Source organism: Anabrus simplex, chromosome 3 (genome assembly GCF_040414725.1).
Source record: "Anabrus simplex isolate iqAnaSimp1 chromosome 3, ASM4041472v1, whole genome shotgun sequence".
Classification (NCBI taxonomy): Eukaryota; Metazoa; Arthropoda; class Insecta; order Orthoptera; family Tettigoniidae; genus Anabrus; species Anabrus simplex.
Genome location: NC_090267.1, coordinates 327,978,340 through 328,003,386, shown reverse-complemented (window position 1 = coordinate 328,003,386; position 25,047 = coordinate 327,978,340). Strand labels below are relative to the sequence as shown.

Sequence of the window (25,047 nt, the reverse complement as noted above, 5' to 3'; positions counted from 1 at the left end):
AAGGTAATTGGGGTAGAGAATTTGCAGATATTCGAAAACCACAGATAATCTGTAAATGAAGTGAAATAGATATTGACGAAGCAATTTGCTTGATTAAAATAGAATGGAGTTAAATAACTAAAATACAGTATCTAATGGCTGTTTAAATCTCATCAGCCAACCATACACATTAAATTTGCCAAAATTTGAAAACAAATTATACCTCTTTGGTGCATATTATGCCAGTACTTGCATGCCTTCAACTTGTTTCTGCTGAAACCATTCGAACATAGCTTAATCCAGTTCTGCATAAATAGACCATCATATTCTGCTTTGCAAATCCCCGAGTTAGAGCTGCTTGCAAAACTTATTTTGTTTTTCCGGATACCCGGTATCAATGTTTCAGCCACACCATAAGTCAAAGACAGGTGCTGGGTAGGACTCCCTTCTTCAAGTTTATGCACCATTTTCAGCTTCTGCTCTGTCTTTAACACTACACATTTATGATTGCTTCGCACTAGCAGAAGCCAATAAATAGTACCAAGTACTGTTAGCACTCTCTTATTAAAATTAACTGAACTCCATCATGGTCAAGACCATAGCTCTGTAGGTTAAAGGATTGAAAGGTAAGAGGCTGTGGGCGACTGTTGCAATGTACAGTCAAATGCAATAAGTTACAGTCTTTAGAACTTGTTTTGATTATCTTTTTTTTAAATTAATTTCTAGGCCAGCACAGTTAATCTGCCCTGAAATAATCTAGAATCTACAGGGAAAATCACACCTCTCAAAATCAAACACAGACATTAAAAGATAATTTTAAAATGACCATTTATTTGAGAGAAAAGACAAAAAGCAAAAGCATTATTTGAGAGAAATGACCAAAAACAGAAGTATTGCCATTTAACTTCCAGCAGTGAAAATGAATGAAATGGTTAAAACTGACTAAAGCCTGATAAATGGTTGAACAGCCACTCTTATTCTCTATATTATGTACACTTTATACATATCTTATATACAAGGCAATACCAATATAAATAATTTTTTAATACACAGGTCCATCATCTAAATTATCATCTTCCTCATCAATGTAGGATTCTCCATTGTCAAAATAGTTATTTGCATAATCAGTACCCTCATCCATCTCCTCATCAACTTCTTCCTCTTCTTCTCCATCTTCAACTTCTCCTTCTTTCTCTTCATCCTTGTCATTTTCAGCTTCGCCTTCTTCCTCATCGTCTTGTTCCTCATTCTTCTCAAGTTCTTTCAACCTGTTGAAGAGATGCACACTGATTTAGTTCATTGTATATAAACCATAACTTAATGTCTAACAGATAACCTGATATATTTCAATAGAGTGTATTTCAGGCAATGCAGTTCACTATAAGGTAACAAGGTATACTTATCTTTTTCTCAATGCATATAAATATTTTGATAGTCCAAAAACAAGAATTAAGCATAATACTCATCCTAAGTTATCTGAAGAAAAAGAATGAATGCTGATTCTGACAAAGACAAAACAACTTATCGTTATCCTTAACTTCCCAAGTGGATTTGTATTTATTTAAAGAGAATTTAATTCTGATTTATATATATTTTCTTAATTTGACTGATGATATGTAGGCGATATATAAGTTCATTTCCAACCTTAGTAATTTTTAGTATGCATAATTAACATTTTAATGTTCAACATTCATATTTACCCTATCGCAGCTGATTCAATGAATTTAATGTGAGATAATAATTTTTCTTGATTTCATTCTGTTTTCTCAACTTTATAATTTGAATAAATGATTATGTTTAAGGCATACTTGAAGTACTATTCATTAACTTGGTTAAGCATTCTAGACAGATTTAGAGTTAAGGCGTAATATAAATCATATTCTGCGATAACCAACGATTCGTAGGATGGAGATGTCCATCGTTATTTCTGGCAAGTAATTCGTTTATCAAGAAGCTGTTCTTGTCTTTTTCGCAACTCACATTAAAAATATAATAATCATCGAACCCTGAGAGTATGCTGGTCTGGATTTATTTTACGACCCGCCCTGGACGCAGGAAAGGCGCAAAAGAAAAATTGGTGCCCAACGCTGAAGCAAGAAAAAGACGGCAAGATAGCCAAAAGAAAAACTGGTTTCACAACGCAGGACAGAAAAGAAGACAGAGATAAAAAGAAAAACTGAATTCCCAACGCCGAAGCAAGAAAAAGAGAGAATAAAGAGGAAGATTTACAAAAGAAAAATTGAATTCCAAACATGCAAGCAAGAAAAAGAGACAAGAAATAGAGAAACAAGAAAGAGAAGGCAAGAAGCAAAAGAAAAACTGGCCTCCAACGTAGAATGAAAAAAATTTGAAATGTTATCGCAAACCAGAATCATGGAAGCAAGAAGAGAAAAATGACGCGGAGACATAAGAAGAAATAGCTTTTTAAAAGAGGAAAAAGATTTATTACTGCAGTAATAGACATAATTGTTGGAGAATTCAAATAAGTTCATTAAAAATATACATAAAATAAAAATATTATGAAGTTATAGGATAAAAGTTATGAAAGAGATAATGTAAAATTTTAATGATCACATTGAATTGAACTTATATAAGATGCTTAGGATGAGGATTATCATAAAATCCGGGATGATGAATATCACTCAGTGAGGTCGATTCCTGACAATCAAACCGATTGCTGAAGACATATATGATATATATAAACAGAGTCTATTTTGTAAGTGAGTATAAGGATTTATTTTTGTTTGAAGCAAAGATAGGAATCTTAGAGTACCCATAAACAATTAGAGAACTAAAAAAAATATCAAAATGTCTAATTTAAATCAGATGAGGTCACAATATGCAGAATATCAAAAGGAACAGGCGGAGAAGTTACAGAAAATGAATGAAGCAGCAAGAAGTAATCAAGAAGCGATAGAGAAAGCAAAGGAAGAAGAGAGATGAATGTTAGAAATCATGGGAGAAATGATGAGAAAACAAGAGAAGCAACAAGAAATTATTAAAGAAATGAATAGATGATGATGATGCTTGTTGTTTAAAGGGACCTAACATCGAGGTCATTGGCTCCTAATGGTATGAAATGAAATGACTACACATAAAATAAATACAAAATTTAATCCACCTTCTCAATACTTAACAATCATGCGATGTTTATAAAAACATTACAAGGTACTAGTTTTGGTCCTATAAGGGCCATCATCAGCCTAGCCAAGATACATATGTATATACCATAGTTCTAAAACAGAGCTGTATGGTGAGATGAAAGATGAAAAAGAATGGGCTGGGGATGTGGTGGAATGATATACATACAAAACGGTGAATATATGAACTGTTGTAGAAGTAGCAATGTTATGTTGATCAGTGACAAATAAAATCTTCTGATATATGTCTCATAAAATTACAAATAGACGAATAGTCTAAGGATGCACATTTAAAAATTTGGGTTATGCCAGATTTTAAACAATGTCCAATTTATAACACTCTGTTAGTTGCACTTCACCGGCAAGCTTGTTTCACATTGCGCTCAAGGTTCATTTGGTTCCTATTGAATTGGTAATATTCTTTTGTAACACAGCAAGATTTCAATACATCACAAGATATGTCCAACAGTTTTATCAACACTTAACCTCTGTTGTGGATTTATTGGACATCACGCAAAATAATTCCCTCTGTACCAATGTTGAACTTCATATCTTCTAGAACTCAATAGAAACATTGGACATTGTTTAAAATCCGGCAAATGTGCAACCTTAGACTCATCGTCAAATAGAGCTTATTTTATTCAATTTTGAGATAACTGTTGATTAATTTGTAATTTTATGAGACATATATCAAAAGATTTTATTCGTCACTGATCAATATAACATTGCTACTTCTACAACAGTTCATATATTCACCATTTTATATGTATATCATTCCACCACATCCCCAGTCCATTCTTTCATCTCACAGCACAACTCTGTTTTAGGACTATGGTATATACATATGTATCTTGGCTAGGCTGATGATGGCCCTTATAGGACTGAAACTAGTACCTTGTAATAGTATATTGTAATGTTTTTATAAACATCACATGATTGTTAAGTATTAAGAAGGTGGATTAAATTTTGTATTTATTTCATGTGTACTCTTAATTCAATACAGAACCAACTATGAAGTTTATAACCTTGAAAGAAATGATCAAGGAAATGAGAGAAAAAGTAACAAAAACCGGTGGAAGAAATGGACAGAAATATACAAGAAGGACAACAGGTCCACTGACCAAAATAATAAATGTCATGAAGAATGAATGGATGGATATAAATTTATAACAATCAGTGGATCCAACTCAAAAACTATCATAAAAATAGTATTACTGACCAAGGGACCGCTTCTAAAGCACAATCCTGAATCGTGGATGCTTGTTGTCTAAAAGGGTCCAAAATCCAGGTCAACGGCCCCTCATAATGGTACTTGTCGCTAGTAAAGTAGAACCATGGTATTTGTCATGTTGGGGTACTAATCAGAAGTAGCGTAGACTAACGGTGTTCCACACATGATGGCACTACTCACAAGTATTGTACGTCGTACAGGTAATGCAGACCTATGGTGTTTCTCACATAATGACGCCACTCATAGGCAACGCAAACCGATGGGGTTCCTCACCTAGGTGTACTAATCACGGGTGCCGGTATTCCCGAGGTGTTCCTCACATAGTGGGTACTAACCACAGGCAACACAGACCCACGGTGTCGCTCATATAGTGGTACTAATCACAGGCAACGCCCAGACCTGTGGTGTTTTCTCACAATGGTACTAATCATGGATACTGGAAACCCACAGTGAACCACTCTCTGCTGCTACTAATCACAAACCCTAATACAGTGGTACTACTCGCAAGTAAAGGCGACCCATGGTGTTCCCTGCGTGATGGCACTAATCAAAAGTAGTTTCATGGTTCTAATACAATCATCCCTTGGTTGCCCCCTTTAGTTGCCTCTCACAACTGGCAGGGGATACCATGGGTGTATTCTTCATCTCCATCCCCCACCCACAGGGGGTAGAGAGAGAAAAAAGAAAGGATCCGCCACTTCGAAAAATGAAGTAACGGACAAAGAAAGGCAAGGGCCACGAAGGGCGTGAAAATGGAAGACTCCCCAGGCCTCGAATGCTCTAATACCGTCGGGGTCGGAAAAGAACAAGAGTTGATCAAGGGAGGTCGGACAGGATAGATGAATGTGAGGAGCCTGGCACAAGTAAGTAGAAGCAATGCCAGGACAAAGCTAAGGGCCCCGTGGTTGCCACCCCACGCTCCCAAGTTTAGAGCCCCTTGGGCCCCTTTTAGTTGCCTCTTACAACAGGCAGAGGATAGCGTGAGTGTATTCTTCATCTGCATCCCCCACCCACAGGGGGTGAAATGAATAGAAGACAGGAAGAGAAACAACAAGAAATGATTAATGAAATGAGAGAAGAGCAACACAAACAGATGGAAGAAATGGACAGAAATATACAAGGACAACAGAAACAGGAAGAATTACAGCAAAAACAAATAGAAGAAATTAGAAATATGGAAGAGAGACAGAAAGAGAGCATGAAAACAGAAGTTTGAAAGATTGGATCAGAAATAGTTAAAATCAAGAATGATATAATAAATTTACGAGGTAAAATTATCGAAATCATGGAGAATAAAAATAAGGAGATACATAAGGAAGTCAGTTGGCTTAGAGAGGAACTATCGGAGAATAGAAATTATATTCAAAATTTAAAAGAAGACGAAATTAAGAAACTAACTGAAAATATAGAGGCATTAAACACTGACTCACAAGAAAAATGGGGAAAATGCCAGGAAAGAATAAATGAGATACATGAGGGAATTGAAGTAACGAATAAAACAATGGAAGTAAATTTCATAGTAGCCCGAGACCAAATTGGAGACAAATTAGACATCATGAAGGAGGACATAAAGCGAAATAAAAACGAGGCTAATGAAAGAATAGACCGAACATAGGAAGGACTAAGGCAAATACCGAAAGAAATACAGGAGATACGAAATAAAACCCAGGCGACTAAATTGGTAATGTCTAACTACAAGAGACAAAGGGCCATGAAGTTACACGTAAATGAAAGAGAAGCAATGCCTACAATCTTAGCTAAAACCAATCAAAGTAACAACGAAAAGATAATGGGGAATAGTAATGGGAATCCAGCTATAATAAACATTATCAAGACTTATGACGACCGACCAAAGCACTTCAATAATACAGCAAGCATATCTCCGAAGATTCCTCAAAGAAATGGAGGAATACTTTAAGGAAAATAAAATTCCTGAAGATAAGAAGCTGAGGGTAATAGAAAAACACTTAGATTCAAACCCTAATCTTTGGTACCAGGCATTTAAATACAGTTTTCATGAGTATGACGACTTTAAAACAGCATTTTTGAAGAGGTTCTGGAATTCAGAGGTTCAGCAGAATCTAAGACTGGAATTATATTCCAAGAGATACGCATCTAATGGGCAAACTAGATTTAGTGATTATTTTGCGTATCAATTTAATCGTTTCCAAGATCTAGATGCAGTTCCTAGTGAGTTGGAAGCGATTAAAACCATTCAAAAGCAATTTCTGCTAGATGTACAAAGGTTACTGGTAGCTGCAAACATGGAGTCAGCAATCGAGATGGAAAATATCTTGAGACAGCTTGACAGGACCACCGTACATCCCACAAGTAGGATAATGCGTAATACAAATAATGAAGAAACAATAAATATTTTAACACAGGAGAATCCTGAGAGAAACATACCAAATGAGCCAAGGGGGAAATGTAAGAAATTATGGAAGAAAGGAATGGATCGAAAGAGGCGGAAGGAGAGAAGACAGATGTCATTGTAGGAGAGCCAATCTAGGTTGCGAAAGGTATAATGGAAATGACAGATTTATACCATATTACCAGCCTAATAATAAATTTAGAGGAAACTGGAACAGATTTAATTTCAGAAGAAGACAAAGATACGAAGGAAGAGAAGAAGGAAATTTAAAGGAAAGGGAATACAGGAATAGAAGGTACATTCAAGATCTGAGAGAAGTGACCCGAAAAAATGAGAAATGGGAACGTGCACTTAAAGATCAGGATGAAAACGGAGATATGGAAGGAGCGGAAAGTCTCGAAGTATAAAGATACAAGAAAAAGGAACGAGAGGAGCAAAGATTAAATCCAAATGCTCAATCCTTTGATTATAGATTAGAGACAATGGAGAATAATTTTTAAAAATGTCAATTTTCGGATAGATGGAAAGATAGAAAATATATTAGAGATAAGGAAGGCAGCAAAATTCTAAGTTGGTTAATTGCACAAATCAAATCTTGGGAAGTAGGATTGGATGAGTTAATAGAGGATGTTACAGCAACTCCGAAAAAGCATCAATATAAACTACCTATAATCACAGTAAGGATAAATGGGATGAGAACACACTGCTTAATAGATCTGGAGAGAGTATTAGCGTAATATCTCAAGCATTATTTCATGAAATTGGTCAAAAGGTTAAACTACCAATAATTCCGGTATCAAAAGTTAAAAACAGAGGCATCATACCAGATAAATCAGTTGAATGTAAAGTTCAGACAGACTTAAAGATTGGCATAGGAAGAGTAAACTTTGAACATCCGTTCATTGTAATGAACAAGATTAAATACCAGGTGGCTCACGGACGCCGTACTTTCTACTTATAAATGTCCCTGATTTTAACAGGGGAACTACTGCCAGCGGGCAATTACGTCAGAATATGAAGAGATAAGAAACAGAGTCACACTCGCAATATGTTACTCAGCGCTGCCGGTCGAATGCTCCCCTTGCATTAGTAAACATCGTTTTCGACCGCACAGTTCTAGGCTGGTGTATGCTACAGCCGCACTATATTTGCTGTCTGCATATCGGCAGTAGCTAGTGTGATCAGCAGCGGTGAATACACAGACATTATTTTAATCTGGACAATCTGGTCGGAATGCAACAGAAGCTCCAAACAGACGTATGCCTTCTACATACGTACTTCACCGAACAGTATTAGTTTTTGTTTCATACATGCAACTCTTCCATAGAGTGGAATGTCTACACGTGTATAAATAAGTTATTAGATTTCCTTTTCTACGCCTTTGGCGTGCCTACAAACAGTAACTTCGATTAGGAGGTGCGGCGAGGAGGGACAGTTGCTCCCCCCCCCCCCCCCCTCCTGACTATTCACTTCATTCCTTTGACATTGTTAATATGTACCCCAGTATACCAATTTCTAAACTAATTCCCATCATCAAAAATAATCTTTAAAAAAAAAAAACGGTCACCGGAGTAAACTGGAAATCCAATATTTTATTACATTGCTCAAATTGGTAGTTAACAATAACTTTTTTTATGTTTAATGGTACTATTTACCAACAAAACGGTCTAGTAATGGGTTCACCGGCTTCCGGGATTCTTGCAGAAATCTATTTTGACTTTCTCGAGAACACAAAAATCAACAATAAATTTGATAACATCCTTTTGTGGGCTAGATACGTCGACGATGTCCTTGTAGTTATTAACGAGAACCTGCAAGATGCTAATACCACACTTCTAACATTAAATAACATCGATCCACACATTACGTTCACTCTGGAGTCAGAAGTAGATCAAAAAATCAATTTTTTAGATCTTACCATTACTAGACAACAGGAATCCTTAACCTACAAGATATACAGAAAACCCACCCATTCGGCCGTCACAATCCGACAAGATTAATTTCATCCCTTCCCCCCACAAAACAGCAACCTATAATAGTCTTATACATAGAGCATTCAACGTACCCATGAATAAAAAAGGTCTCCACACAGAAGTGAATACCATCAGTCACATTGCTGGATTCAATGGCTTTAATAATCAATTCATAGAAAATATCATTAGTAAACACAAATTCCGACCTAAGACCACGCTTAAAAAAGAACCATCCAAACACTATTCTTTCTCCACTTTTACCTATGTCAATGGAATTCACATGATTACTAATGTTTTAAAGGAGAGTGTCTGAATTTTAACATATTACCTTGTGTCATTTATTTAAAGATGCAAGGGATATCTTTCATGAAGATCCTAGAAATTAACTATCCTCCTGGAATTATTTATAAGAAAATCAACATGCCTATCCATGTGATTTGATGTACGCCATGCTTATCATTCAGGAAAAATATAACCTTATGGTAGAGATACTAGGTTAAAAGTATCAAATTAATAATCAACACTTCCTAAACAGGATTCATTATGATGATCTAATTATGCCAAAACACATTATAACTATCATAACACATTGTTACTATTGTAGGATATGGATTCTCTGTCAATGAAATATCATCATGGTATCACGAACATAAATGATCCTGGAATGCGTCAACTATCATCACCTTTCTCTTCAAAAACAATCATTTTCTTCTTTTATCAACGTAGCATCATACATTCTATATTTCTATCCTTGGATATACTCGGATAACATTACATCATCAGTTTCATCTCACATATCGTATCATCTCTCTTCCATTTCTTTCCAATAATTCTCATGTATAACTCATCTTGACGCTTAAAGTAATTTCGTTCTCAATCATTCACTGCATTGATTTAATATCTCTGTATCTATTCTCAACATGTCTTTGGTTTATTCTCATATCCACATATATAATCCTACTCTGACTCAGGAAAACTGATTTTTCAGTCATTGAAAATCAAAAATTAATTTTTTAAATTTATTTTCAAAATTTAATAATTTTTTTTTGGCTATACCAATAACAATATGTCCTAGGTATATTCATTTCTGAAATGCTCATAGTTTCCTGTATTAGTGTGATTTATTTTAATGTGTGTTAAACTCTTTACGTGTTGATTTTTTGTAATTTGGTGTGGAAAATGACAGAAATTAGTCTGAGTGTCTTCGAGCAAACTCCTGCATATAGGCTGAGTGCCAAAGGGTTAATCAGTTAATTTTTTTAATGGCTAAATTGAATCGAAGATTTATTTGGTAAATGATATAGTGATTGATGTTACAAGTTAAGGCGAATATTAGCACAGGTTTTGCTAACACGGTATACTTATCTTTTTCCCGACACATATAAATATTTTGATAGTCCAAAAACAAGAATTAAGCATAATACTCATCCTAAGTTATCTGAAGAAAAAGAACGAATGATGATTCCGACAAAGACAAAACAACTTATCGTTATCCTTAACTTCCCAAGTGGATCTGTATTTATTTAACGAGAATTTAATTTTGATTTATGTATATTTTCTTAATTTGATTGATGATATGTAAGTGATATACAAGTTCATTTCCAACCTTAATCATTTTTAGTATGCATAATTAACATTTTAATGACCCTACCGAAGCAGACTCACTGAATTTAATGTAAGATAATTTTTCTTGATTTCATTCTCTTTTCTCAACTTTATAATTTGAATAAATGATTATGTTTAAGGTATACTTGAAGTACTATTCATTAACTTGGTTAACCATTCTAGATAGATTTAGTGTTAAGGCGTAATATAAATCATATTCTGCGATAATCAACGATTCGTAGGATGGAGATGTCCATCGTTATTTCTGACAAGTAATTTGTTTATCAAGAAGCCTTTCTTGTCTTTTTCGGAACTCATGTTAAAAATGTAATAATCATCGAACCCTGGGAGTATGCTGGCCTGGATTTCTTTTACGACCCGCCCTGGATGCAGGATACACTTTAATGATGATCTGGCTGTATGTGGAGACTTACAGAATGAGGTGTCAGTTTTGATGCCTATCAACACGGCATTGCTCAAGAGGATGGAGCAGTTATGACAACAATTCTAGTGACGGTGAAGATGACTTGAAATTTCAAACACCCAAACTCAGTATTGTGTTAAATGCAATGGATATCGGTGACACAACAGCTGTCTACAGAGTTGAATGACAAGCAGTGAGTGTCTATCAAAAGACATTTGTGAGTTGTGTGCTGTTCTGTTTAGTATATTAAAATACCAAATGTATTATGCTCAGTATATCCTTATTACTGCACGTGTGTCATGAGTTGCATGCATTAACTTAGTCAGCCTATCAAGTTCAAACATGATTTCAAGAAAGTCTCCTAAGTGTAAAATTTCCAAGTTGTACAGTCCATGCTCTTTATGATAAATTTCAGGGTATGGGAAGTGTTCTGCCTAAGAAAACAGACAACACAGAGTTCTCACTGTGGTAAACTTAATGATATTATTCTTCGTTTGGAAAATATCCATTAGCGTAGGTGATATCTAACTTCTTAGAGAGCCAACCCGAGGATTTTACTTATGTATGGTTAATTCCTCTGCTTTGGGGACTGGGTGTTTGCGGTCTTAATACACTTCTCTTCATCTACATTCAACACAACCACTACAGAAACAAGCAGTGCAGTGAAAACATCCCTTCACATAAAGGTTGGCATCAGGAAGGTCTCCCAGCCATAAATATGGGCCAAATCTACCTCTTAGTGCTAATCCTAATAAATTAGGAAAAAAGGCTAAGAAGAAAGACTGTACAGGGTTGCATCACCACTGCTGAACTCTGCCAATACACAGCAATGATTGTCATGCATGCTGGTAAGACAAACCTAGCACAGCTGGTTCTTAGTTCAAATGCACTCACTGTATTTTATAGTATAACTTGGGCATCCAATTAAGACAATATTATATTATTACCTGTTATCGATGTCCTCCAATTTCTTTGGCACCTTTGCTGATGTTGTTTTAGCAGCACCAGCTTTCCTCTTTTGTTTGGTCTTATTCTTCTTACTAATAGGTCTCAGCTCTGGTGGCAGCCGTTTCACATCATACTTTACATAGTTATAACCTTTGGCACTTTGTGACTCCAGGGCTTGGTAACGATCAGAATATCTTTCAATATCAGCTTTAGCAGCAACCGGAAGGAGATAGGCAGGTGAGTCATGTAAGAACTCTATGTACTCTCTCTTTAGAGCAAGCCAGTACTCGACCTCTGGAGCAGACTCGAGTGGAGCTGGTCTGTTCTCCATAAGAGGATACACAGGTGGCGGCTGCAGGACAGGTCCTGGTAAAGCTTCGCCAGCACTGAAGCCTAGTTGCTCCACATTGAAGGACATGGAGCCTCGGCCTCTACCGCGACCACCTGCTCCGCCTCTTCCACGACCAGCCATTGTTTCTTAAATTACTAACTTCTCTTGTAATTTTACAGAAATTTCCTTCTCCTCTTCAGATTCAGTAATTTGAAAATCTTCCTGAAAATGAAACAAATTATCTGTTTTAAATCAGTTTATAAGTGAAACAACCATCTGAAGCTACAAATAACAAGATAATATTTAAACAAGCAAAGGCTTAACACACAGTAATTAGCTCTTTGATGAAGGCTATACAATGCCAAAATGCAGATAAGAAGTATACTAATACAGTTTATTTATTTATCTTATGGCTAGTACATATGAACATTCAAAAATATAACAAAAATATAACACTTCAAACAATCAACCAATCTCAAAAACAGTTCACAAACTCAAATCTGAACTGTCCAACCATTGTACAACCCATTAGAAGCACACACAAACTCCTTCAGCTGACCGGAGTATGACCTCCTATGACATTCAATGCCAATATGACGGATGGTCTGTTTCTTCTCACCACAGTCGCACTCAGGGGAGGAGCGCATACCCCACGAGTTTTAGGACCTGCATGAAGTCTTGGATCTCTAGTTTACTTAATACATAACTATTTCGCATTTGACAAATGTATTTACCAACAAGATGGACTGGCTATGGGGTCGCCGGCCTCAGGAATTTTGGCTGAAATTTACATAGATTTCCTAGAAGACACTGCAATTAATACCAATAACATTTTTTCAAATATACACTTCTGGTTTAGATATGTCGATGATACTCTGGTTATTCTAGATGACAGAACGGTTAATGCAGCTACCACCCTTAATAACTTAAACAAGATAGATTCTAATATAAAATTCACATTAGAATCCGAGTCCAATAACTCAATCAACTTTTTAGATCTTACAATTAAGAGACTTCCTTCTTCTTTAGAATACAATATCTACAGAAAACCAACCCATAGGGACTACTATCAGAAAAGACTCCACACATCCACACGCACATAAATGCGCCACTTACTATAGTATGGTAGACCGTGCATTTAAAATACCGATATCCAAGGAAAACCTAAAGAAGGAATTGAACACCATTCGTGCCATTGCTAAATTCAACGGTTATAACACCTCATTCATAGAATGCATCATTAACAAATGTAAACATAGACTAAAGACAACATTAACCAAAGAAAGACCTAACTCTGCCCTATTCGCCACCTTCACCTTTAACGAAAACATACACAGTGTAACAAACGTTCTCAAGAAACATAATATTAAAATTTCGTACAGAACCAGCAATAGAAACACAGATATAGTTCACAATTCCAAATCAATTAACAGATCCGACATTCACGCAAAGTCAGGTGTTTACCGTTTTCAATGCAATAACTGTTTTTCCTCATACATCGGACCGACCGGGCATAGCTTCAAAGTTAGATACTTAGAACACGTCAATGCCATCAGATATAATAGATTTTCTGCAATAGGCCAACACATACATGACTTAAAGCATAATTTTACTACCATAGAACAAGACCTAGAAATTCTCAAAAACATAAATAAAGGCCCTTTACTCGACGTTACGGAGAACTGTTTCATTCACCTAGACCAATTTTTTAACCCTAACTTAAATCTTAACGAAATTTCAGAAAAATCCAACATCCTTTTCGACTTCCTAATCAAAGTCTTTAGAGGTATAAAAACCACGGGAGGAAAATCAATCTTTCACGCTCTCCACAGCACTCTTTTACGTCCCACACCACTATCACTCCGCCCTCCTGACCCGCCTTAAACTCCGCCTCCTTACTCCTCTCCTGTCCCCTTCCCCCTCCCCTTTCCGCCCCTCTCACTCTACCTTCGTTACTCAGTCACACCCATCTCACTTGTCCACAACTCTTCTCACACTACACACACAGCACGCTGAACAAGGCGAGTCTCATATCCTATCATCCTTGGCCGCGACTCCATTTAGATTTCCATTTCACTAACTTAGTTTTTCTTTCCTTTCTTTTAAGATTCACCACCCTTGTTGAGCTGAGACTAATTTGAAGATCAACCTTATTCAATCGCTTAACATCAGGTGTCCCGGCCTTGACAAAATCTTTTTGTTGGTCTTGCCAACCTCATATAACATCGGACCTGGACTTATGTGTCTTAATTGAACAACAACAGAAGAGTGGACAATTTTACTATTTTTTTTTTACTACATCGTTTTATTATCATATTCAGACTTTTATGTTCAAAGCATCAGACCAATTTTATGCACAATATTCACCCATCAAACTACTACGCTCTTATGTGTCACATCACATTTTACTCATTTTCTTCTAGCCTTTAAGGAGAAAAGCAGTCCATCATTTGTATTCAGCCATGCAAGAGTCATTTATGCATTTTTATGATATGTACTTTGCCCATTTGTGATTTTTGTAGCTGATGATGGCGCAATAAGCGTCGAAACCGGTTCTAATAATATAATAAATAATATGTTGTGAAAATCTTATACAACACGTTTTGTATTGAAAAGGTTGAACCTTCCTTAATTCTAATTGTGAATACAAGTGATAGCGGTAATATTCTGCGCTCTAGTGATGGGTGGTATAACTACAAATAGCATGCTTTATACGAGTTGTGACGATGTTTAAATGCCTTTTTCTCTGAATGACCAAAATGCTACTTATACCATTATGGTTTTCATCCATTCATATATCTGTTCATGAACGTTGCAGACAATATTTGGAGTCGCGTTTTAGATTTTTTTTCCCAGTGGTTTAACAGCGCACTAACACAGGGAAGGTTTTTGGCAAGAAAAGGACTAGGGTTGGGAAGATAGTAGCCATGGTTTTAAGGTACAGCTCCAGCATTTGTCAGATGTGAAAAAGGAAAACCACAAAATTCCAAAATTCCATCTTAAGGGCTGCTGACAGTGGGGTTCAAACACACCGTCTCCTGAATGTAAGCTCACAGTAACGTGTCCCAAACCATATAACCAACACGCTCATTTCTTTCCAACTGATGAGCCCACTGCTACACTGGGGCGATACGCTGGAAATTTAACAACTGAAAAGACCTAAAGAGCTTAAATGTTTTTAACAACTGCAATTTATTGATGAAATTAAAAAATGGTTTCCTTCTGGAATTTAATTTTTGCTATTTTTTTTTCCTGTTGGCTTAGCGTCGCACCGACACAGATAGATCTTATGGCGACGATGGGACAGGAAAGGGCTAGGACTAGGAAGGAAACGGCCGTGGCCTTAATTAAGGTACAGCCCCAGCATTTGCCTGGTGTGAAAATGGGAAACCATGGAAAACCATCTTCAGGGCTGCCGACAGCGGGGCTCGAACCCACTACATCTCCCGAATACTGGATACGGGCCACATTTAAGCGACTGCAGCTATCGAGCCCGGTAAATTTAATTTTTGATAGAGACATTTTATGTCATAAATTTGGCTTACACAGTGTTTCTAAGACCCAGGTACTGAAGCAACCTGCAAGAGGTGAGTCTATAAACAACACTCCCCTACAACTAGCAGGAAAACAACATGAAGAGGTGAAGTCTTTTCAATATATGGGAAGTATGATTCACGTAATAACCCAGCTGGAAACCGAGATTGCTGTATGTATCACCAAAGCAGCTACTGCATTTGGTAAGCTCAACCAGCTCAACCAATGAGTTTGGAAATCACATGATTTACATCTAAAGACCAAGATAGATGGCTGTTTACAAGCCAATGACCTTGCCTATTCTTTTGTAATGCCTCAGAGACATGGTGCCTACATGAACATGATATTTAATGTTCAGACAGTTTCCACATGAAATGTCTTAAGCGTAATTCTGCGAGTGAAGTGGCAAGATCATATACCCAACACCGAGGTTCTGCGCAGATCAAACAAGTTTGTTCGGCATGGAGTCCCTACTGATGAAAGGCACACTAGGTTGGTGTGAACATTTGATGGGTGTGAAGGATGAGATACCGAAATCAGTCTTCTATTCAAAACTTCATATTGGTAAACGTAAGGTTGGTGGTCAGTACCTGTGTTACAAAGACATCCTGAAGCAACACCTGACATCATGCAGCATATCAGTTAGCAACTGGTAGAGACATGCATAACTAAGGCCAGGTTGGCATGAGGAGATCGAGATGGGAGTCCAAACCTATAAACAAGTGCACCTTAAGATCATGATGCGAAGCACCATCTCAAAAAGCTAGGCTGAAGTCATAGTATACGTACTCCTATAATGATAGTGGGGATCGTGTTATGCATCACTTGACCAAGCACCACAAATAGATTTTGAGATACTGTATTTACACAAGCACAAAATCCTTTGTATTAATTCATCTTTCCTGAGAATGTAGAGTATTATATAACAAAGTTGAGATAAAAACATGACTTTTCTTGTTAATGTATCAAAATTACGAAATTTTAAATATACTGTCATAATTTGAGATAATGGAGCTTGGTCATTTGATGCTTTATTGCAGTTCCCTTAGTTTTTTGTTTTGCATCACATGACTAACCAACATAACCAACAACATTGTCATTAGTGATTCGATTTGACTTTTGAAAATTCAATGCAGTGTTGATCATAGCATTTTCTAACAAAAGTTTATTGCTCATTTAAGTACAGTATAATATTCTGTCATCTACAGACCTCTTTCACAAATGCCTGCAATTTTGATGCATAGTTCAGACTCAGAAACAGCAGTTAGGGAATTGATCCAAAACTTTAATTTAATGATAGAGGGGTTGGGGTGTGGTCAAAATTAATTTCCTGTAAAACCATACATACTGTAGGTACATACATACAACTTCATTATAGACTGTTATGCCTTTCAGCATTCAGTCTACAAGCCTCTGTGAATTTACTAAATGCTACCACAATCCTTTATTTGCAGCTATACCTCTAATAACGAAAGTTGGTGTTTGGCATTTCTTAGAGGGAGGTCCGTTTACTGCCTGCCGGGGCGGGATAAAGGGAGTGGCGGTATGGTTGCCATGGAAACGAGGGTGGGGCGACTGCGGTTGCCATGGAGATAAAACTTCTGGGCAACTCGTCTTGCTGGGAGTTGCCAAACCTCTCACTTCACTTGTGAGTTAGATATTATCGCAAGCAGTTCAGTGCGAGATGTATTCTATTTCTGTTTTGTGGCCGATAGTAAGTTTCTAATTGTATTTTAAATACTATTTACGTACGTACGTACAATCATTGTATTTTAATTTATATTTCGAGTAAGATGAAACGCGCCAGGTACTCTACCGCTGGGTGGTGTGGAAAAGAGTACACATGATTTATGACTCCCGTCCTCCCCGCGCACCCTTGTCCCCTTGAACTCACTTTTTCTGATTTGTTTTACGTCCTGTACTTATGCCAATAAGGTGTACAGAGACAAAGTATAGGACAAAGAGCATGTTGAAGGATTTGTCAGGCTATAGGTACCACCCCTATCAAAGAATAATAATGTTATTGATTTTACGTTCTGTAGCACTTTCAAATACCACCGGACTGAGCCAGGATCGAACCTGCTAAGTTGGGATCAGAAGGCCAGCGCTCTACTGTCTGAGCTTATCAGGCCGGTCCCTGTTAAAAATAACGCAACATGAGACCAAATCAGTCACAGTCACAGCAAAATTTGTCCCATTTGCGATCACTCCCATTACAGTGGAAAACAAGAATGTGAAGAAAGAGCAGTTCATGTCACAGCGGTCAGAATGAAGGAGGGAACAAGTGAGCCAGAAGTGAGGGGTAAGAGAATGTAGAAAGGAATGCTGGAATGTGGCAACATCGTGAAATGGCTCGTGCAATGCTCCTCCCTCCAACCTTGCTTGTCAAATGCCAACTTTAGTTAAGTCTAGTATAGTCTGCAGCATCGTTTAATTTTATACATCTTTAAATAGTTAGAAACTGAGTCTAACAATCGTTGTCTTGATCTCCCTCTACTTCTCTTACCCTCCATAACAGAGTCCATTATTCTCTGCGTAACCTCTCCTCCTCCCATCCGCCTCACATGACTCAACCACCGAAGCCGGTTTATGGTACAGCTTCATACATCGAGTTAATTCCTAACTTCGTCTTCATCTCCTCATTCCGAGTACCTTTCTGCCACTGTTCCCACCCCTTTGTACCAGCAATCATTCTCGCTACTTTCCTGTCTGATATTTCTAACGAATAAGATATTCTGAGTCCACCCAGCTTTTACTCCCGTAAAGCAGAGTGGGTATGAAAACAGACCGATGTAAAAATAGTTTCATCTGGGAGCTGACTTCCTCACAGAATACTGTTGATCGCAACTGCAAGCTAACTGCATTAGCTTTACTGCACCTTAATTCAATTTCAATACTACCATCCTGGGAGAACACACATCCTAAATACTTGAAATTATCTACCTGTTCCAGCTTTGTATCCCCAATCTGACATTTGATTCTCTTAGATTTCTTACCTACTGACATAACCATGTTGAGAACAAAAGACTGAACTGTAATATGAAAATGAGCCCACCCCACTAGAGTTAGACAACTCTTTAATCATATTGCATTTGTGTCATCTAGTGGCAAGACACTGGACCTTCTACCATTACTTAAGCCAACCTGTAGGTATCGCTTTCCTATTTGGGATTGTCACCTAGGAGCCAGAGTTGAAACCCTGTAGCGAGAATTGTGTTGGTTAGGAGCCGGCATCCCTTAACATTTTCTCTCCTTTACGTTGCCACTACCTCTTTTCTCTGCACCCAATCACCAAGCTGTAATAAAAGGAGCTCACAATTGCCTGTGAGGCATCTTCTTCTGATCACCTGCTGAGGTATGAACCTTGCTAAAAAAGCCATTGGGGCAACTATAAGGTAGGCTAATACATCTTAAACATCATGTAACTCTAAAACATCGAGTGGGTGATGGTACCTTACCATGTTAAGTTCAAGGCAGTACTGTCACCTTGCACATATTTTGTAGGGTTTTCATTAACTTATTTATTCTAGAATTATGTAGGGATTTTCTGGTTCCTTGTTGAACAGGTGTAGGTGCCAAAAATGGTTAAAAGGAAGGACGAGTGTGGACCCTTGTTTCCCTTTCAATCTTTCATTTTGTGACTAGGACTTTTCTAAATTTAACCTATTTTCTTTTCTTCAGCTGTAGTTTCCCCCTTGTTCCTAGTCACAAAGCAGCATATACTTATCCTCTGCTTCTCTGGGTGTCGTGCCTCATTAAACTTTGTTGAAATATGTGTGGGGATTATATGTTTTGGTATTCCTTTTCTATTTTTGTGCTGGCCGTTTTCCTAAATTATTCTTATCTCCTCTCAGAATTCAGATATGTCATGGCCTGTCAGTAGTATGAGCTTTGCTCCTGTTTGACTGCAGGATTCTCTTCCCTTTGAATATTGAGTAGTTGTTGTTTTTCTTTTACTGCTAAAAGGGCGACGAATGTTTTGGCTGTGCATATCCAGTACCTGAAGACATCCAGGCCTTGTTTCACTTTTGAAAAATGGGAATCCAAATTGTTCCTTATTATTAATTCAGCTCTGAGAGCACTCTGCCTGTCGAGAAATTCTTATGTTTCAGGAATGTTAGTCACCATTACAAATTACGGTATTTATAGAACTGTTATTCAGAGCAATTGATCACCCACTATTGAACTTAGTGTTATATTGGTTGAAAACCAAGAGAAATAAACCAAAGGGAAAGAAAAGTTAAAATCTAAACCTAAAACATTAAATACTGGATGATTATTTTTGACTTATTGTGATCATTTTTATTTCGTTATTTCCTTCGGCTTTGTCTCCAGCTAATACAGACCTCCATAACAGTCTATAAATAATTGAATATTAATTAAAAATAATTTATATTTCTGGGTCCACCTTTTCAATACACAAAAGACTAAAAAACTACTACATACAATACATATATTTTCATTATAGACTGTTATGTCATAGAGCATTCAATCTTCAAGCCTCTGTGAACATAGACTAGTAGTAAAATTGCTATAAAATGATGTTGATCAACTAGCGGTTGGAACTAGATAATAATGAGAATGACGATCAGAATCGTATTTTTAAAAAATAATGTTGAATAAAATAAAGTTGAGAGATGGTCAAGTGACCTGTGATAATTTGTTTACGTAAGTTAAAAGTCAAAAGTCAATAGTATATGGTGATGATGTGGTTCACTTTGATGCAGAAGTACGAGGTTGCCGTTGAAGGTTAATATACAATGTTTATATTGGACCTCTATGGACCATCTCATTTGATATGATAACATTGTTGAGAATATGGGTTTGTTGACAAGCTGGTCGAAAAGGCAACGTGACAGTAGAATGTAGCTAACGTGTTGAATGTTGGATCAGAAGTAAAATCTGTAAAAAGGAAACCAAAAGCGTGGTGTTAATTGTATGAAAAAAATCGTAATAGAATTTTTAGGTGGAAATTGTGTGCACTTACCATTTGACGGTGGTGAGGGTAACTTATGTTATGAGCTAAAAGTTATTGACGACTGTTGGGCTCTTACTGCGTGTGTTATAGCTGTAGGTTTGAATTGGAGGTGAATCTGTTTGTGAAGGCTATGGGCTTGTTTGTAGTACTTGGAAGGGAGCTACTATCGGTGGGGGAGAAAGAAGAAAGTGTATTGCTGCCCGTATTGTAGCGGTGAGATGCCATTGGAGGGAGCAGTACTCCGTAGCGTAACAGTTAGTGTTATTAGGTGCCGTCCTCGGGGGCCCGGGATCGATTCCCGGTACTGCCAGAAATTTAAGAATGACAGGAGGGCTGGTATGTGGTTGAAATGGTACATGCAGCTCACCTCCATTGGGGGTGTTCCTGAAAAGAGCTGCACCACCTCGGGATGAGGACACAAGTTTACTTATTTTTATGGTAGAATAAGACATTGCCAAAAATGCAATAATATATCATGCAAATTGCTATCTTTAAAAACACATGAAAATACACAAAAACAAAAACAGAGTCAAATTAATAAAACGTATCGAAAAATAATACAAAGACTAGGTTTGTATGCGATAAAACAAACCACTACCCCACATAATACGGATGACGAGGTCTGCTGGCTCCTCGTCATCTCGCAGGATGAGGAAGATGGTACTCAGGAGTTTTAGACTACAGCATTAATGGTGAGCACTTATTGTTTTGTTTCTGTCTGTATCATTTATTTTCTTTTCTTCTTAGTTTTAGCACTTATTGTTTTGTTTCAGTCTGTATCTTCTTAGTTTTAGCACACTTTTTGGATTCAATTACGTTTTACATTAACCTTTTTTCAATGAATTTGTCTCAGCATTTATTGCTCCATCTAGTGATGAAAATATTGTGTATTGTTATTGTTTTTATTTCTGTCATGTCTCTTTTGTTTTTTCTTTTGTTCCTTCATGTTTTTAGCACATTTTTAGCTTGTATTATGTAGATTACTACTAACCCCCCCCTCCCCCCCCACAACCCCCTTTATTTCAGTGAAGATGGCTCAAATGAGTCGAAACATGTTTGAATTTTATTGCTCCATCTAATGATGGAATTATGATTTGTTTTAAATTAGAAGGATACTTTTAATTTTTCCTTTGTAAAGTGAAAAACCGTCAATAAGAAATGTTTATAATATCTTGTAATGTAACAAATTCAATGTAGCTGAAGATGTACTAAAATAGGGATGAAACATGTCCTACAAAAACATGTTAATATGATTGTGTATTTTTAGTGATGTGATAAACCATAATTTGTATTGAAAATGTGTATTTGTGCATCTCAAAGAGTGATCATTCAACGTCAATATGAACCCAACATGAAATTCATCACAATCCTTACGAAACTGACGGACATAATTGGACAAGGAAACCCAATGACCATAGCTATCAATAATATCCTGGTTTACAACCAAGTTATAGTCTAAGATAGCAAGACATCAACATATGCCAGGGTTGGACAAATCAGAAAAAATCTAGGGACTATCAAAAATTTTTAGGAGCCAGGCAAAAAAAAAAAAAAAAAAAAGCAAAAACCAACACAGCTAAAAGAAGTCACCATAAATGGTAATAAAATCAAAATAGTAACTCAGTTTAAATATCTTGGAGAAGTAATAACACATAACTTAAATGAAAAAATCTCAATCCAAGTAAGAACAAATAGATTAGCTAAAGCACAAAAATTAACATGGGATATCTACAAAAAGAAATGTCTATCAATAAATACAAAAATAAAACACTACAACACAGTTATAAAACCGGAAGCTACATATGCAGCAGAAACACTCTTTTACCTGAATAAACAATCAAAGACTGACAGACTTCAGAAAATTGAAAGGAGGATTGGAAGAACCTGTATCAACAAAAAATATCAGAAAGATGGACAGTGGCGGTTAATACCTAACAAAGTCGTGTACAAAGAGCTAGAACCCATTACAGATACTATGCGTAAGAGGAGACTGGGATTCTTTGGACATATCATGAGGATGCAGGACTCGAGACTTCTGAAACAACTAGTACAACACAATCTCGTCTCAAAAAATACCACAACAGGATGTAAATGGATCAGAGAAGTAAGAGAGGATCTGAAGGAAATAGGCCTTACAACAGAAGACACCAAAAATAAGATAAAATTGAATACAAAACTCAAGAATACAAACCTCCGCTTTACCCTTACACAAAACAAACCAACAACACGCACATTTTCAACTGAGGAAAGGGCACGAAGATCGGAGCGTCTGAAGAAGTACTGGGAGGACCGCAAAGCCCGAACAATCCCTTCAAAGAGACCTGAACGACGGACTGACTAAAGTGATCCTATGTGGTCATAAAAGAAGAAGAAGAAGAAGAAGAAGAAAAATGAAATTCTGCAGTATTAACCAGTTTGATCTAATCACCTACAGCAGTCATCACTGTTTCCTTATTATTCACTCCTCCTAACATATCTACATCCCTTTATTTGAAAATTCCAGTGCACTATTGATTTTGTTGGTTGAATATCTTTTAGGCCTTGGCTATTCATATTGATCAACATCAGGTGATCCATGCTACTTGGATAGATTCATAGTACTAAACCAGATTTCACATGAGCTGCTGATGTTACCAGTACTGCAATAATGCTGATGAGTTTCTTGAGAAAAGGAAATCTTTCATTCTTTCATTCATTCATTTTAGACGCCTACAATTTCTTTCTCTATCACCATCGGCGCCCAGGATTTGTCCAACCCTGACATACGCTATAACTTACTGGTAATGGAGTCCCGCATGGTGACCCCCTAAGCCCCCTTCTGTTTAACATAGCAATCACAGATATCACAAAGATCATTCACAACACTTTGGTTAAAACACATTTATACATGGGATCAACAGGGAAGACCTACAAAAAGCAATGGATAAACTTTAGAACTATGCCATCAACAACAGCCTTGCTATTAATATAAATAAGACAGGGTAGAAATTCAGTAAAGATTACATTAATTTTATAGCATGATAATGATGTAATATGTTGGAAATCTTAAGTGGAATACCTTGAAGAAGAAAGATGTGTTCACTGCGACAGTTAAGAACCCACCCGCCGTCCCCCAGAAGTAATTTTGCTTTTATAACCTAATACAAGTTATCACGCGCCATAGTCCATCGCCTAACTACGTGCCAGCATTTCCATTGGGTGAGACACAATGGGATATGACGTCACTCCTAGCGATGAAGTAAATGATTCCGTTACCAGCCCGTGCACAAGAAAACACAAGTGAATGCAATCTGTAAAGAAAGAACTCTATTAAGCTCACCTAAATGTAGGGGAGGGTACAGCACGGTCTAACCAATCCAGACCAATGGCTTTGTCACTAACCTACCCTAACCAAACCAGACCAATGGAGGTGTCACGCGGGATACTAAAGGCCTAGGGCCGCTACGCAGCTTCTAACCTGGGGGCTTATGCCCCCAGACCCCCTTTGCTTGATCCAGACCAATGGTTTTGTCACGAGATTCGGACTAGTTCTTTATATGAACAGTTGGCAGCTCTGTCCACTGCACGATCAACTAGAGAGAAACAAATGACAGTGCAATCGCGCCTAGATGTGTGCACTGGAAAATGTAAGTTATTCTGAATTTTTGCCTAAGACAGTTCAGATGGTGTTCCCAGAAGGGAGATGAATCACAGTGATTTCCAGAATATAATGTGACAGGGAGGCCTTCAACGTTGTGAATTAGTTAAAATATCTGGGCGTCACACTTCAACCTTCAGCTACCTCTTTCGGAAGCCACAAAAGGGAGAGATCTTTGGCGGCCATCAAAAGTAACTTATATATGATATCAGAGAACCCACAAGACTGTCTTTAAGAACGGTCATGACTTTACATTATGCTAAGGTCCTCTCAGCGCTAACATATGGGCTGGAACTAATATGGAAATATTTAATGATAACCGACATATGACCTACTGAAAATTATAAGGCTAGATTCTTTAAAATAATACTTGAGATCTCCACGATGTCACTCTCTAAAATGGCTTACGAACTAGTTTGAGAGACATTTCTACTGAAATATTTGAAAACCAGAATGCAGCTCCCATCTACAAGGCAGGAAAGGGTACTCTTTCAGATAAGACAATGGGAACGATCATAAATGGGCCTAGACTTTTACTCGACAGATACTATGCTCAATAGACATTGGAATGGGCCAAATAACGACATTAGAAGTGCCTTGAACAAGGTGGCAGAATATGGCATGCATCCGGTCAAGTTATCACGAGCCGCCTGGGCAATGTTTGTGTGTGTGTTTTTATATATAAAAGCCCGTGTGAATCATACAATTTAGCAAATGTATCATGAGAAAAAACCTCTGCTGGAATAATGTAAAACTTAATGCATTTTATGCACAGTCTACTAATACATAAAGTCACGCGGTATGGATCCATGCGTACTTACTGGATCATATACCACTTTTACGATAAGGGAACAGCTAGGGCATGTTGCTATCTCCTCTCCAGCTTGAAGTTCTTC

The 25,047-nt window shown here is 37.2% G+C and overlaps 1 protein-coding gene across 1 annotated transcript; it reads right to left on the bottom strand.

Annotated features, from left to right (window-relative positions):
• Positions 1–790: 790 nt before the first annotated feature.
• Polr3G (RNA polymerase III subunit G) lies at positions 791–25,047 on the bottom strand. The gene is made up of 3 exons (XM_067144432.2): positions 24,973–25,047; positions 11,671–12,224; positions 791–1,247 (listed from the first exon to the last, which is right to left on the bottom strand). The coding sequence occupies exons 2-3, from the start codon at positions 12,141–12,143 to the stop codon at positions 1,022–1,024; spliced, it is 699 nt and encodes a 232-aa protein (XP_067000533.1). The 5' UTR covers positions 12,144–12,224; positions 24,973–25,047; the 3' UTR covers positions 791–1,021.

What these genes read in the sequence shown, in the direction of transcription:
- Polr3G (XM_067144432.2), bottom strand. Translation starts at nt 12,143, where the DNA reads ATGGCTGGTCGTGGAAGAGGCGGAGCAGGTGGTCGCGGTAGAGGCCGA. An exon ending in TTGGAGGACATCGATAACAG is followed by an intron (nt 1,248 to 11,670) that starts GTAATAATATAA and finishes TCTCTTCAACAG; the next exon opens with GTTGAAAGAACTTGAGAAGA.